Source organism: Toxotes jaculatrix, chromosome 15 (genome assembly GCF_017976425.1).
Source record: "Toxotes jaculatrix isolate fToxJac2 chromosome 15, fToxJac2.pri, whole genome shotgun sequence".
In the NCBI taxonomy this organism is placed as follows: Eukaryota; Metazoa; Chordata; class Actinopteri; family Toxotidae; genus Toxotes; species Toxotes jaculatrix.
Window position 1 is genome coordinate 5386678 of NC_054408.1, and position 15047 is coordinate 5401724.

General features: G+C 41.7%; 1 protein-coding gene across 2 annotated transcripts in view; it reads right to left on the reverse strand.

Annotated features, from left to right (window-relative positions):
• The window catches only part of slc49a4 (solute carrier family 49 member 4), a 42508-nt gene that overhangs the window by 15874 nt on the left and 11587 nt on the right, over positions 1 to 15047 (reverse strand). Inside the window, exons 3-6 of one of the 2 annotated variants that reach the window (XM_041056620.1) lie at positions 14601 to 14872; positions 14018 to 14147; positions 8583 to 8682; positions 1832 to 1899 (exon numbers count right to left, since the gene is read on the reverse strand). In XM_041056620.1, the coding sequence (XP_040912554.1) occupies positions 1832 to 1899; positions 8583 to 8682; positions 14018 to 14147; positions 14601 to 14872 (570 nt within the window). Of the gene's footprint in view, positions 1 to 1831; positions 1900 to 8573; positions 8683 to 14017; positions 14148 to 14600; positions 14873 to 15047 lie in introns of both variants that reach the window. The other variant, XM_041056619.1, reaches the window with a different exon arrangement.

Sequence of the window (15047 nt, forward strand, 5' to 3'; positions counted from 1 at the left end):
ATTTCAGCAGCTGCACAAAAGGCAAATGATGTGCGGCCAATTTTTTAAGCTGAATTTCATTTAACTATGAAATGTAGCCCCAAAGAGAGACTAATCAATCCCTCCATGGACTCAGAGTCTATGTAATCAACACCAATAATTCAACAGCTCTGTTTACATACACACATCTCGCACTGCAAACAGCTTCATTGATTAACAGTGGGAGTTATGGGCTCATTTCCCTGATTACAACTTAAAGAAAACAGTGGGCCTGCCTGGAAGTGCTGATTGGGCCTCAGCCTCCGATAAACATATATCCATCAGAGCAGGAATGAATCCCTTGCTTTTGTAGACTCCACACTTTGTCTTTGCGGTGGGGCTCCCTATTTATCAAGGGAGGTGAAGTGGCAGATGCATTAGCATCTATTCCCCTCACTCTATCACAGTGTTGCTGGATTTGGATCATATATTAAAACAGAGTACATTAGATGAAGGGAGCAGGAAAGAAACACCTTCCTTTAACTCAAGTCAACCCTCTACTGTTCTTTACAAGAGATTTATTGGTTATTAATAAGGTTATAAACAGTACAGCCTTCCTAGTGTCAAGGGGACTGACTGAATTACAATATGTATGCATACCAACTGACCAGAGTTATTCCAATGTGAAGAAGATTTAAAAGGTACTAGTTTCTAATCTTGTTATTCAGGAAGTAGGGGCACTGGCAAAGCTATTGCACAAAACATGAATGGATTATTTCCACACGTTGTGAATTAAAGGGCAGTTTGTTCCATCTTTTTGTGTTATGTGAGACCAGATGCACATTTATTCCTGGAACAGGTGGTTTTGTCAGCGTGTCAACCTTCATATTTGCACTGAAGTTGCAGATATGTTGAACTTGAGCTGTCGCCATCTAATCATATGCTTTCCCCCCATTTTCTTCTTTTTTAAGCAATCTTAGAGTTGAAAACATATTTAAGTCAGTTCTTTTACTTTACCTTCACCTTCAAATTGTCTATTTGCAATCAATGGCTAAAGGCTGCACAAATCTATGAATTAAAGTGTGATTTTCTCTTCTCTGAATGAGTTAAGTAAAACAATCTAAACAAGTAGATGGGCCTTGTAACTTTCCTCCACATTCTGGTCACTCTGTGTTAAAGGATAATTCCACTTCATTTCAACCTGGTGTGCTTAGTGTAAATGGTCCATATACTGCTGTGAGCTTCCTACAGTTTTCCAAATAAACACGACTGTACCATGAAACATTTCATACAAATGTCTCTGAGTCTCAATGAAAGTAAACACAGAAGGTCTTATAAAATCTTACAGACAACTCTGCATCGAGGGCTACATAGGTTACACAAAGAAGGTCTGCCAATATAAATTAGGGGTTACAGTAAATGCTTATATTCTAATTTGATGCCCCAGCAGGTCCATCAAATTCTCACTGAGCTGGGTGGTATCAGCTTGATAATCAGGCTCAATTGCCATTTTGTTTCACTTAAATGCTGAGTGAGAAGATTAGAGCTGGGAGGGGGGAGGGTTTTAGGGATCTGGAACCAGGCAAGGGTGGCACTGCATTATGTTCTTCTTTGAAGTTACACAGTAACATGGATGAGAAGCCTGCGTATCGGCTACCCAGGTTTTAATTAGCAAGAGCATTCTAGGGAAGATCTGTTACACATCAGCAGTCAAGATTTGCGGTTTTAGCAGTTTGCGGATTTGAGGTTTTAGCAGTCTACACTTGCTTGGCCAGTCTTACTGTACAGCTTCACTTCATGTTCGCCATAAATCCAAATTCAGTGGTCACAAACTGAGACAGTTACATCGTTAAAAAAGCAAGGTATAGCTTACCTGGCCATTGCCACTCCAAACACACACCCACCGACAGTTGACCAGAAACCAATCCAACCTGCATCCACCTGCGTAAAAAAAAAAGATGGGTCAAAAGAAAAAATAAAGGTAAGAACCAAAAGAAAAGGAGAAGAGAAGGGGAGAGAGAAGAGTAGGAAAGGGAAGGTTATTCAGTGTTCAACACACAATCCATGACTGTGAGGACAGAGCTAAACAGGGAGCAAGCACCACAAGTTTGCTGATTCCTGTCAGTCAGTGTATCTGGTAAATTGCCCGGCAGCATTGTTATAAGTACAGCTGTGTGTGAGTGTATGTGTGAGATTGTCTCTCTCATTTATTCTTACGAAGGCCAACACATACACTTGGCCTTAAAGTCACCACAAACAACATTTTGGCCAAGGAACTGCAGCAGAATCAATATGAGGTAAAGTGTAGCATATGCACACATATACACTCATACACACTAAAATACAAAACCAATCAGTGTGTGGCAGCCAGGCGAGAATGTCTCCAAGTGCCAATGAAGGTGTTTGGTTCCCATCAATCTCCCCGAGGCAATAACTCACATTCAACCAAATTCCACCAGATGGAAGATGAGACAGCAAGGGAGCAGAATATCAAGTAGGATCTGATGCTTTTTGTCTAATCATACTCTGCAACGACCTGTCAAGAAAGTCTATAATGAAGAAAAGTGGACTATCAAAGTTATTAAATGTTAAATGTTTTTTGGCTGGGTAAGTGATGAATGCCAAAATGTCGTTATATTTGATCTAAATTACACTTCTCCAAGCGTTCTGTCTGGGCCAGATGTCTGTAATATGCTAAAAACTCATAGGAAAGGCATGCACGGCCCAAGGTGAGGTGAACTCCGCCTCTCTTATACTCTTATTATCTATGTAGGCTGTGCAGCACCAGTGCAAGGAATTCTTAGTCGTGTAATGTTGCATCAGTTTGTGCACCAATTTAGGAAGCTAAACACAAATTGCTTCCCAAACCATTTCAAATCCTGAGATGCAAATTACTATTTTTCATGTGCGGTTGGAGAGTTAATTAACTGCAGTGTTCTTAGTGCCTTGGAACCCTTAAAAAGGCCAGGTTTGAAGCTTATTTTATGTCTGCCATATTTGCAATTGTGTCAAAAAGCTGGAGGTGGAGGGAAAACCTGGATTTCAGGCTCTTAACACATTAATGTGTTCGTTTTCCTTAATCTTCTCTTTCAGTCTCTTGTTATAAGCCATTTTAAGCCAATAATCAAAGACCTTATCCTTAGCTTTAGTTCATCATGATATCCCTACTCCACTTCATTGATCCAGAAAATCCACACAACAGTCTTTATTAGCAAGGAAGTGTTTTGTCTGAAGGCAGAACATGCATTCTGATAAAGTTAAACAGTGCCACAGAACTTTGCAAGTGGTTTTGTAGGGGAATAAAAACAGCAATCAAACTGAAAGAAGCAGGACACGTTGGATCAGCCTTCCAGTTCTGTGCATTCTAAATGGCTCATCTCCATCATGGGAACAATTACATATGACTCATGATCACAGCACAGGACCTGTTTCCTGAGTCATACTCATTTATGGTGATACTAGGCTCTATGCTCAGTCCTTCTGTCTGCAGGTCTAGCACATTACCCCTTGCAGAGTTCAGCCAGGAGACATTCAAACCCTAGTGATTGGGACTTGAATGTCTGAATGTCAGAGCCATAGCAAGAATTATGCACCTCAAAATTGTCAGAGCACCTCATCATCCTGTGTTTGAATGGTTCTTGTCCTGGTCTTAACCTATCTCCTGACTCCTATCTAATAATCCCAATCACTGTCACATACATCCTACACCTCCAATGTTGTTCCATTGACTCCAGGTTTGCTAACTCCAGTCCAGTTATCTTTTTTTATGTCATTAGACTTGGGGTTCACATTATTTTCTAACCTAGACAGTGAAGGCTTGAATGATGGACAAGAACAATACAATGATGTGTGTGTTAGGTGTTATTAATTAAAACAGATTGAGTTAGATTATAATTGCAACTAAGATCTGACCATATTTTAAGAAATATTTCTACATAAATGCTGATAATTCCAAACTTTTTTGTGCAACTGTACTGGTTTGCATTAGCAAACTTTAATCTAAGATGTTTTGGTACCAGGTAAACTTTTTGCAAGCCACTTGGGCTCAAATTGGTGAGGCCATTCCTCTCAATCACTCCCTCTAGGTTTCTCTGTCACTGGCTATATATTACCAATCCCTCTGCTGAACTATAAAATCCCCAGGGTTTGGTCCTCTTAAAGATGCTACAGAGAAACTTCAGGGAGGCTGGATGCTCTGCAACTGTTCAACAGATACACTCACCAAGCACTTTATTAGGAACACCATACTAATACTGGGTAGTTCCTACCTTTGCTCTCAAAACAGCCAGTTGTGGCATGCCGGAAGCAGCCATTAGCAGATGGGTAAATTGTGGCCATAAAGGGACGCACATGGTCTTGTGAATTCTGAGATGCTTTCATGCTCACCACAGTTGTAAAGAGGGGTTGTCTCAGTTATCATAGCCCTTCTGTCAGCTCCAACCAGTCTGGCCATTCTCCTCTGACCTGTCTTATCAACAAGGCTCTAGAGACTGTTGTGTTTGAAAATCCCAGAAAATCAGCAGTTTCAGAAATACTCAAACCAGCCCATCTGGCACCAACAATCATGCTGAGATCACTTTTTCTCTGCATTCTGACGTTGAATGTGAACATTAACTGGAGCTCCTGATCGGTATCTGTATGATTTTATGCATTACACTGCTGCCACGTTTGGCTAAACAGATAACTGCATGAATAAGAAGGTGTAAAGGTGTTTCTTATGAAGTGCTCTGTGAGTGTATGCACAAAAAAACAGCCAGAACACTCCTCTACAGAGAAGCCTAATAGGGGCAAAGTCATTTCTTGGATGTGCCACGCCAACATGAAGTGAACACGTGTCCACCAAATTTGCTTGAATCTGTATTCCATATTCCCTGGTGTTTACGCTGCGCTCAAAATCAAACGTCACTTCAAAACATCAGCTAGGGCTGAGGAGGTGGTTTGGGGTGCAGCATTTGGCTGTAATATTCACAGTATGTTCACAGTATGCTTAGACTTTTGTGTAATTTCCATCTACGATCACACAGAGTATTTATGAAGCCACAGACAATTAAATTCATACCCATGCACCCTAAGAAAACCCAATACGGAGACACCCTTAAGTTAATGGAGTTTCAGCATCATGCAAGCCCTTCCTAAATCTCTTAGCCTAGTTTCAGTCAGATCACAACATCACCTCCTGCTACGCCATTTGCCAGCCAGCTGATCCCTGTGTGTCTCTGTCCCTCTGCCTTTCATTTACTGAACCAATCCTTGCAAGTTGTTTCCGGGTCATGTTTAGAAAATTCCTCTCCCCTGGTCACAGCATGACAGCTGTGACCAGAGAGATGGATTGGTGCTGGATCAGTTTTCTGTAGTGCATGTTTCTTTGGCCTCGATGTCAATCAGGATATTTTACTACTACAGTTGTTTTAGGAACCTTTGCTGTGAGCACAAGTTTGTTTTTCCAATCCAGTCTTAGAAAGTAGACAGCAGCATTTGTATCATCAGACGACAACTGCTGCTGCTGCTGCTGCTGCCCCACAGCAGCCACGGTCACCTCTCAATCAGACTGCCTGGGTAGCTGAGAAAACAGATGGCAGAGGTGTCTGTATCTCTGGGGAAGAACCCTGAAGAAACAGCTGAGAGAAAAATACTGGCAAAGATGGAGGGAGGGTAGAGAAGAGAGGAAAGATGAAGCAAGATCTGGAAACAGACGAAGGGTAAATGACTGCATGAAGAGGAAGTAAAACAAAGCTGTCAACTGTGGGTACTTTACAACACTGAAAACAGCATTTGATATTTGCAACCCAGAAGTCATTATTTGAAATGAGCGTGACAGCAGGCAGCACCAGACCTGCTGCTGTGAGCGGGAGAAGAGATTGGACAGGAAAGGGAGGGAAAGAAAGAGGCCTCTGAAAGCAGACAGAAACCTCCAACTAGAGCACAGTGAAAATAAACCAAGATGGCTGGAAGTTGGCACGTAGGTGGGATGCATTGCATCAGATCCCAATGCGGTCTGTGAACACAAATGAGAACGACAGGATGTAAATGGTGCACTTAAGCGAAAAAATGAGCATACTTGCATCCTGCCCATTTGGAACCAGGATCTGGTCTGCATAGATAGTGCTGGGTGGAGGTACGCTTTGTATCATTACAGACTGATGCAGGGTGCACATACAGAATGGCCTCAGCTCCAGTACAATCTAGCAATTATCAGCAGAGGAAATAAGCACCAAGGTGTACACTGTCTGTTTGTGAGTACACCTTCATGTAACCACTCATCTGCACCAAAATGAACAAATTATAGGTGAGCAAGAGGAAATTAATAGAAAGTATGAAATTGCCCTCTTGCTATCAATTCTTTGTGCCTTGGCTTGAGGCTGTTACTGCATATTTTAAATGACTAAAGAAACAGTGAAAATTCGTGGCATTTTTCAGGGATGAGAGAAAGATAACAAAAGAGCAAGGGAAGAGAGCAAGGGAAAATGTTCCCATGCAAATGAATGGGAGCTTTGGGACAGAAAGAGGAAGAAGGTGTTCATACATCACATCTTGTGCAGCATTTCTCTGCACTGTTTTTGGATCTGACAGAACAAACAAAGCTTACAACAGATAGGAAAACAGGATGAGTTAAGCCTATGATTTAGGCATAGCGAGCTTAAACAAGAAGGAGATGCAGTATTTACTTTTCCTCAGTTCAACTTAACTTTAAGGATAAACATCTCCATGACTGAAGAACAACGAAAATGTTGCTTGCTTCTAACTTTTCTGTTAGAACTCCTCCATCTCACCGTGTTTAGACGTATCACTGTACCATTTCATTTATTTTATAAGCTCGAAGTTTTGTACCCATGGGATATCCCCTAACAAAGCACGCCTCGCTGCAACAGAGTTTTACTCTTAACACACTTTTTATCTCCTTAACTAGCATGGATAAAAGAAATGTGGAAGAGAGAAAAAAAAATCTTTTGAGAATGAAATCTAAGAACAATTTGGTATGCACTCTGCTGCCTCTTGACAAGGGTATAAAGATAGAGGTGTGACAAGAAGTGTCTCATCCTCCGCTCTCCTGTGTGTGATCTCCTCTCAAGCAGCACCTGTCTGATGATAACCTTGAAAAGATCCTCCCTTTGTCTTTCGACATACTGCTGTGTAGAGACCTGGAAGATGCAAATGATACAGAGCTTTTTCTCTAACCTGCACTATACAACCAGCACCACTGAACTTGATCCTCTTCTGTCTGGCTCAGACTGAAGATGGAGCGCAGACATGAAAATGGTGAATTGCAATTGGCTGGGCCCTTCGCAAAAGATGGACAGATGCACTAAGTATGAGAAATGATTTTCCTCGTTTTACCCTCTTTTATTTTAGGTTCCTAGAAATATAACTGAATATGTTTTTGTTCGGTGAAGGACACAGTTTTTGAACTTTAAAGTGTATTCGCAAGAGGGTAAGAGTGAGTTATTAAAGCACTGCAGAAAAGTTCAGCTGTCAGGAGGCTTTCTACACTGAAATACACTTCTCATGTTAATATAGAGACTTGGAGTTAATTATCCCTCCACATCTCCAGTATTTCAGATCTGCTTTTAAATGCATGCTCTCTGTGCTTTGACTTTCAGGAGCATCAACTGGACAATAACAGGCTTCACCCTCTGAAGGTATGATGAGTTTCTGAAAGGTGTTTCAAGATGTAACCATGAGACTGAAGAGAAACTTTAGCTGCTATTTATCCCGTAGTTTATTTGAGTGGGCCACACTTGTGAAAAGCTCAGTAAATCGATGGCACAATGAAGGTTTTCAAAAAGGAAAAATCAAACCTGGCAAAGGGAATTGCGAGCTACTCATGCTGCTTTTCATTCTATTGTTGGTTGCAACTTACCCATCTAAAGGGTAACCAAGATGAGGGTTGGGTAGAATAAGTGCTGACCTAGTCTGCACATTTTCAATAAAGGCAGCCAAAATAGCAGTACTGTCTAAGGATTGTACCTTTTTGGTGGAATTCTGTTTGGAAGGCAGCATTTCCCATACACAGGCTCTACTTGGGCAGCTTTCCCAGGTAAATTAAGACCCGTCCAGGTAGATAAAATCACTTTTTCAGCTTAGGTGAATCTTACCTTATTTACTCTTTTCAAACTAACTCATTTTAGGCTGCATACCTGTTTGATTTGTGTGCACTGAACTAATTGATTGGGGACTTCTCTCTGCACAGTCGCTTAGCTAGCGTCTAAAAATAGCATGCATGCGAGGTGCTTAGAAAACATCAGTAAATTGTAGCGTCGACCAACAGTTTGCATGTGAAGCCTTTAGGGGACATCTGTAAATTGTATCTACAGAAAATAGCCTGGGTTATATTCACCCCCTCCACACAGCATGAGTCTCTGCATGCACATCCGTCACATGCCACGCCACCCACCACCACAAATAAAGTCTCAACCTGTGTGAAACACTGGAATGGCTTCCCACATAAATGTTTCTTGGCAAAATGTGCACTGGAAAAAAAAAGCCCACTCATAGCAACTATATTCAGTGAGGTTAGTGACCATGGTTTACTGATGTTCTTTTTATCCAAACCTAAAATATTAATAACAAGATTAGGGGTGATATGTTATTCTGTTGTGTGCGTGTTTGCTGCGTACCTGACTGACTTTGACAGGTGTAAGGACCATGTCGAGGACTCCTGACCATCCGGCAATCACTCCTGTGGGGACTGCATAGGCCAATGCTATCATCAGGAACCGCAAGTTGCTGAAGGGGACAAAAACACACGAGAGATTCAAAATTGTACTCATAAAAAATTGCGAGCCTCTAGTTTATTTATTATCAACAGGATCTCATTTTAAATTCTGTAAAAAAAACAGACTGTTAAAATCAAGTACAGTCTACATCCTAACAGCACTGGCCTGAGATTAAAGAGTGAAAGCAACATAATGGAATGCCTCCTTCCCCTCCTGGTCACTGGTGTTTGGAGGCCTGCCATCAGCTCCAGGTCTTTTTACTAGTCTTCACCATACTGTCACTTGAGACACAAACACACACACACACACCACACAAACCTCTGCATCATCTCCCGACTCCTGTCACAGCAAAAGATCTATCCTTATGCACAGAGTAGTGACAGAGAGATAAGCAGCTACCTAAACACAGTGGGCAGAGCTGCCAGAATAAAGCTGTGAGGAATCGCAGAGAGCAACATGCACCTAGAACTGAACAATACCGTCCAAAGCTATGGATTTATAAGATGAATCAAAATACTCTCAATGCTTGGCATGGTCCTGTGTTGTTTAACAGATGGAGTGAGACGTCTTCTGATTCAGTCATTCGTTAGCTTGCTGAACTTGTTTTAAATTCTGCTGATGTGATAAAAGAAATAATGGAATCAATTCACTCTGGCATCAGCAATAACCAACCAAATACTCTATAGAATTAAAATGATCAAACTGATTGGAAACCTCCCTCTTCTGCAAAGACCGAAATGCTGAAACCAGTACTGCCATAACTGCAACTATTACAGTAACTGCTATGACTGACTGACAGTATATTCAGCATCAGCAGATTCAAAAAGTGGGATAACATTGTTTATTTGTTGACAATATATATTTATATATTTTACTATAGAAGATATTCAGTCTTTAGATCTTTAAATAGCAAATTACAGTTTGACAGTAGTGTTAAATGGAACAGTCTTTAGTGATTTGCATCATTCAGTGAAAATAGGGGAGGAGGTTTTAAAGTGTTCTTATTAATATGAAGAACATTTTACTTTGTTCCTTGTGTATCTTCAGTATAGAATTATCTATTTTTAGACTCACTTATCAGACATTTAGTGTATAGAACATTGAAATGTACTAAAATACTAATTTCCTAGACACTGGTTTTGTCTGACCAGCAGTTTAAAACCCACACACATTCAATTTACATTGATATCACAAACTTTAAGGCAGCAAGGGTTCACATTTCAGAAAATAAAACCAGAGAATATTTGATATTTTTATTTGATAATTAACTCTTTATTGCTGATTTCTAAATCTGTCATCAACTACTTTTCAAATTACCAATACTTAAAATCAACTCATGTTTTCAGCACTAGCTGGGTGTACTGCCAACTGATGGCTGCTTATCAAATTATCAACTGAAATCAATCTGCACAATAAGAGATAAAAAACAAGCACCATCTCCCAGCTGTGATAAATGGCTTTAGGCTACAGATATTGTGCTGCAGGGTTTGATACAAGCTGTCTGCTAATATCTCATCAACTCACGATGAACTGTGTACAACAGCAGGGGGAAAAAAAAGAGAAAAAAAGACACCTCCGTATAACTAATTATGTACGCGCATCCAGTACACACATTGTGAGCTCACCTCTTTAGGGTATATGGCACCCCTCCAATCACATGCAACCCAATTACAATCACTTGGAACACCCACGCTAATCACCTTCGCCCAATGAGGTGGCATGCTGATTTAAATCAGTGCCACCTCCTCATCCCTAACAATGTGATTAGAATCACTGGGCGTCTGACAAATGAGGCAGGGCTGGCAGAGCAGGCAGCAGATTCATAGACTGTTTTGTTTTCCTGCTCTCCTCTTTTTTGTTTATGGACACTGTTTAACTCCGGTATTTACTCTCCACCTGCTTTGTTCATTATAATGGAGGCAGCATCCTGAGCAGTATCGTGCAGGGACATCTGGAGAACACTTCTGGCCTCCCGCATCCCTACTATGGCTTCAAACGCTCAACACATAGACAAAGTTCACACATGTACTTTAAGTCTGTCTTTGAGTTGCAAACTATGGGGGGAACTTGTCTCAAGATACATAAGCTGTAGAGAAAAAGCACTGTTGCTGTAAACATATGCACACCCTTCCCCCTTCCTGACACTGGAGCACTTCAGACAATGAATCACTCCTATTTGCAGAATGCTTTGACTCCAGAGAAAAACAAACACAGCCTGTCTCTCTGCTGAAGGCCTGTCTTGTCCTAAGCAGTATGAAGCTACACGGCCTTGGAGAAAGTATGGAGGGACAGTCATAAAAGCCCCGTGATGGAGCACCCTCTCTGCTTTTCTCCCAGTACCCTTTTCATTAACCTTGCAACAACAGCAGGAAATCAATATCCATGCACCTTTTTCTCCGTCTGGGAGCTTATTTAGATAACCAAATGTAAGCAAGCAGACACTAGCGACTGGCTAAGAGAGGAGACATTTTTTTCCCTTCCCTTCCTGCTGGTGATGAAATATTTCCGAAGAAGTCTCAAAGCTGGCGGCGTCATCAGCTAAGTGCCATTTGTCCTTGGCAGACCCGGCTGGAGATCAATGCATCAAGATGACAACTTTCAAAGCTAAAGTGAGTATGACTGGGGAGGGAGGGATCATCAATACTCAGGCTTTGGGCTGTTCAGCATTCACTCACACTGTGATCAGAATACAATGATAACTTTACACCACGTGTAGAGACGTTCAGACTTCTAATTAGACTGCTGCTGTGGAAGCAGATGTGAACAGCTGGAAGCGCTCATCAAGCTGAAGATCATTAACCAGTGCTCATACCCTGACAGGCTAAACGGATGAACAGACACATCAATGGATAGGTATCAGGCGGACTAACTGACTAGCTGGCTGGGCCCCGCTGTCATTGTGGAGGGCACAAATTGTTGCCGTTTTGTCAGCTTCCACAAATACAAACCTTACTGGGAATACACAAATCAACTCCACCAACCAGGTCTCAGGAATGATACTGACCTTATTAGGCAGATCGGGAATTATACAGATGCGACAAATCCACTTTAAATACAGTTTCTTCATCAGTGTGTGCATAAAATTACCTAAAAACATTTATTAGGTCACGACCAACTTAGTTTTTAGTTCCACAGCAATCCCTAGCCTCATGTTACCTAACATAAAAATGATTCACATCCAAATGGGTTCACTGCAGTGAGATATACAGATTTTAAATTTGGGGGAAAAAGAGAACTGGCACTGCATTGGGAATCAGTGTTGGCAGAAACTTAAGCTGAGGTATCAGTACTGGGAGAGAAAAAGTCGGATCAGTGCATCGCTAAACTATATGTCTGTCTGTGACAGGGGGTGAATCTTAAGAGGGCATAGAGTATCTATAGGGGGTTAAACAAGTTAAAAGCACTTCAGGAAAAAATATTTAGCCTGAAATAATTCAGTCACAATAGGTGTATAACCAAAATGATTAACTTTTGTTGCGGAATTTGTAATACTGAATTAAGTTACTTTAAAGCTGAATTAATTGTTTTGTGTCCCCTTTGGGGTAACTTAAAATACACACACTGCCACAAAATACACACCTTTTACATGTAATGAAGTGTCCTATATAAACATCCTGCAGAACAACATTAGCATTTATTTGGAGCTGGGTCTCTGTTGGAGTTGGGTTTCTGAGGAAAAATTCTCACTCTTAGCTAAACGAAGAGTTAATGTGCTGTGAAACTAAAACAATGAGCTAAACAAGACTAAAAAGCTCCATAGACCTGGAGAATTGGTATTAATTTTCTGTAGGCTTGTCATTACAGGCAACCCCTTCCACATTAAGAGTATTTTAATCATTTTTAATATCAAATATTAATTAGTGGCAAATTTTAATTATTTTTCCTGAAGTCTTTCTGTTATTGTGTCTACCTCCTGTATGAATACACATGGACATAAAGACTCAAAAGTCACTTTTCCATTGACCATCTCCAGTTCCTGCAGGAGAACTCTGAGGCTTGATGCCGCTGGACCGAGATACAACATGCTGCCCAAGCAGGTCACTGGAAGGCTGCCTATCAGAAGTGGAACAGAAACCCTCTCAGCTGGATGACCCAGTTAAGTTGGCCAGTCTGTGTGTGTGTGTGTGTGTGTGTGTGTGTGTGTGTGTGTGTGTGTGTGTGTGTGTGTGTGTGTGTGTGTGTGTGTGTGTGTGTGTGTGTGTGTGTGTGTGTGTGTGTGTGTGCATCTGTCCAAAACTATGCATTAGGTTGATATCTGTTTGGTCCCTGTCATCTATCTGAGGAAGCTCTTACAGCGAGTTAAGCCTGTCTATGCTGATCAGAGGACTATGGAAAGACTGGTGCAGTAGTAAAGCTATTTCTTCCTACAGGGGACCAAGTGTAGCCAGCAAAGCTAGGCCAACTTACTGGCTGCCATCACCCAGCTTTTCTTCTCCCTTCTCCAGTCCTTTAATCCCTGGCTACTGCCACGGGCCTCATTCCTCCACAAGCCAGCCTAAGGAAAAGACACTCGCTCCTCAGTCAATGCTGTTCCTCATGGTCCAGAGGATAAATATTTCTTTGGTGGAAAGTGTGAGAAGGGAGGCGGGGTGTTGCAGGGTTATAGTGACGTGTGATTCAATCATTGTCTCTTGATTTGCTCTTAGCTCTCCCCCTATGCCTTTCCCAGGGACGAAAAAAGACAAAGGCGGTGAAACATCAATAAATGCATTCCACTACTACTGAGATTTAAGTCCTTGTCATAATGGATCATCTCTCTCTTTCTCTAACCTAATGCATCAGTGGTGTCTTTAGAATTTCTTGACAACTGACCCTGATGGTGTAGATACAGAGGATGATGTAGTTTTCGGCAGTGACCAGTATATTACGGCTTTGTAATTAATCTAGAGGGACGGCTTGGGTTTCTTTGATAACAACCCAAGCAGATGGTGGCAGACCCCTTCATTAAGATTCCATATCCTTCTCCAGCACAAGATTCTGTCACTTTAACTTTCTGAGACAAGAAGCGCACATTGCATCAGCAAATAAGAAACCAAACCAGACCTAATGGATTTGTAGACATAGTGGTTAGAGAGCACTGAAGGTGCCGCAGAAATCTGCTCCTGACGGCTCGCTTAGAGTCTGATGTCGTAAAACATGACAGCACCTGAAACTAACTTCAAATGCAGTACCGAAGTTTCACTTTACACGTCTACACCTGAGGTGAATCAAGGGCATGTCAAGTTAGGCATACTGAATAATGTACTGAAGGAATGTCCTTAAAAAAAAGGTGTCAGATGGTATTGGTGTTTCAGATGACTCTGTGTGCATCTTGTTTATGTGTCAGCATGAGTGTCTGGTTTTACCTAAGAAGTCTGCAGATGCTGCTCCTGTAACTGAGTCTCTGGCTTGCAGCAGCCACACTTGGAGGCATCGGTGGGCGTGATGGGAAATAGAGCAGGACCGCCGCAAAAAGCACAGCAACTGCAATCAACTCTGCCGGAGCACAGGGACACAGATAAAAGAGACACGTATGTTATCTTCATAGATAAGACAGTCAGACCAATTTGACAACATTATTAATATGTTTGTCCATTTTCCTTTTGATAACTTTTGGTTCACAAAAGGTTCCTGCTTTGTCCTTTAAAAATGAATAACAATACTACCTTAGGTTAAACAAAAGCTGGAGCCTCAATCTATTTCAGCAGGCTTGTTTCTTTTTTCAGCGTGCTTTTAATTTTCTGAATCAGTTAAGCATAACAGTCCCAGCAATCTATTTTTCAGAGGGGCGGTTATGAAGACTATAATTGGAGTTTTTTGGTGTTTGTGCAAAATTCTTGGATCCCCTCGCCTGATTGTATTTGTGTCCCTTGACGGGGCTGACATGATGTCGAAATGATGTGCTATCGATCCTCAGAGCCCTCAGAGGCTCTCACTTGCTGTTAGTACCTGCATACATAACCAGCTGGATTCTGTCTCGGATGGAGCTGTCGGAAACTGCTGCCGCCATCGTGGTTGCTGACAGTGTGTCATTGGGGGCTGGCACTACCAGAGGTCCCACTACAAAGGAAGCAGCGCCTCCCAGGTAGCAGAAGAGTGAGGCCACGGCTGTTGCAGTGGCTCTCTGGTCAGGAGCAAACCATGTGGTGGAGAGGTAGGGTCCGGCGCTCATTATGGTAGGGCCGGCTAAACCATTCAGAAACTGACCTCCATGTATCAACCTGTAACAGAGAAAGCAGGAAGAAATAGCATTTCCATGACATGGGGACTAATTGAAATGTTACATTAAAAGAAAAATAATTAGACAAGTATATTCCAACAGTGAGAGAAGGCACTCAAGGTACCTAGGTTTACCTGGCTAGTTTAAGTCTGACTTCGTTTAGCCAGATGTAGCAA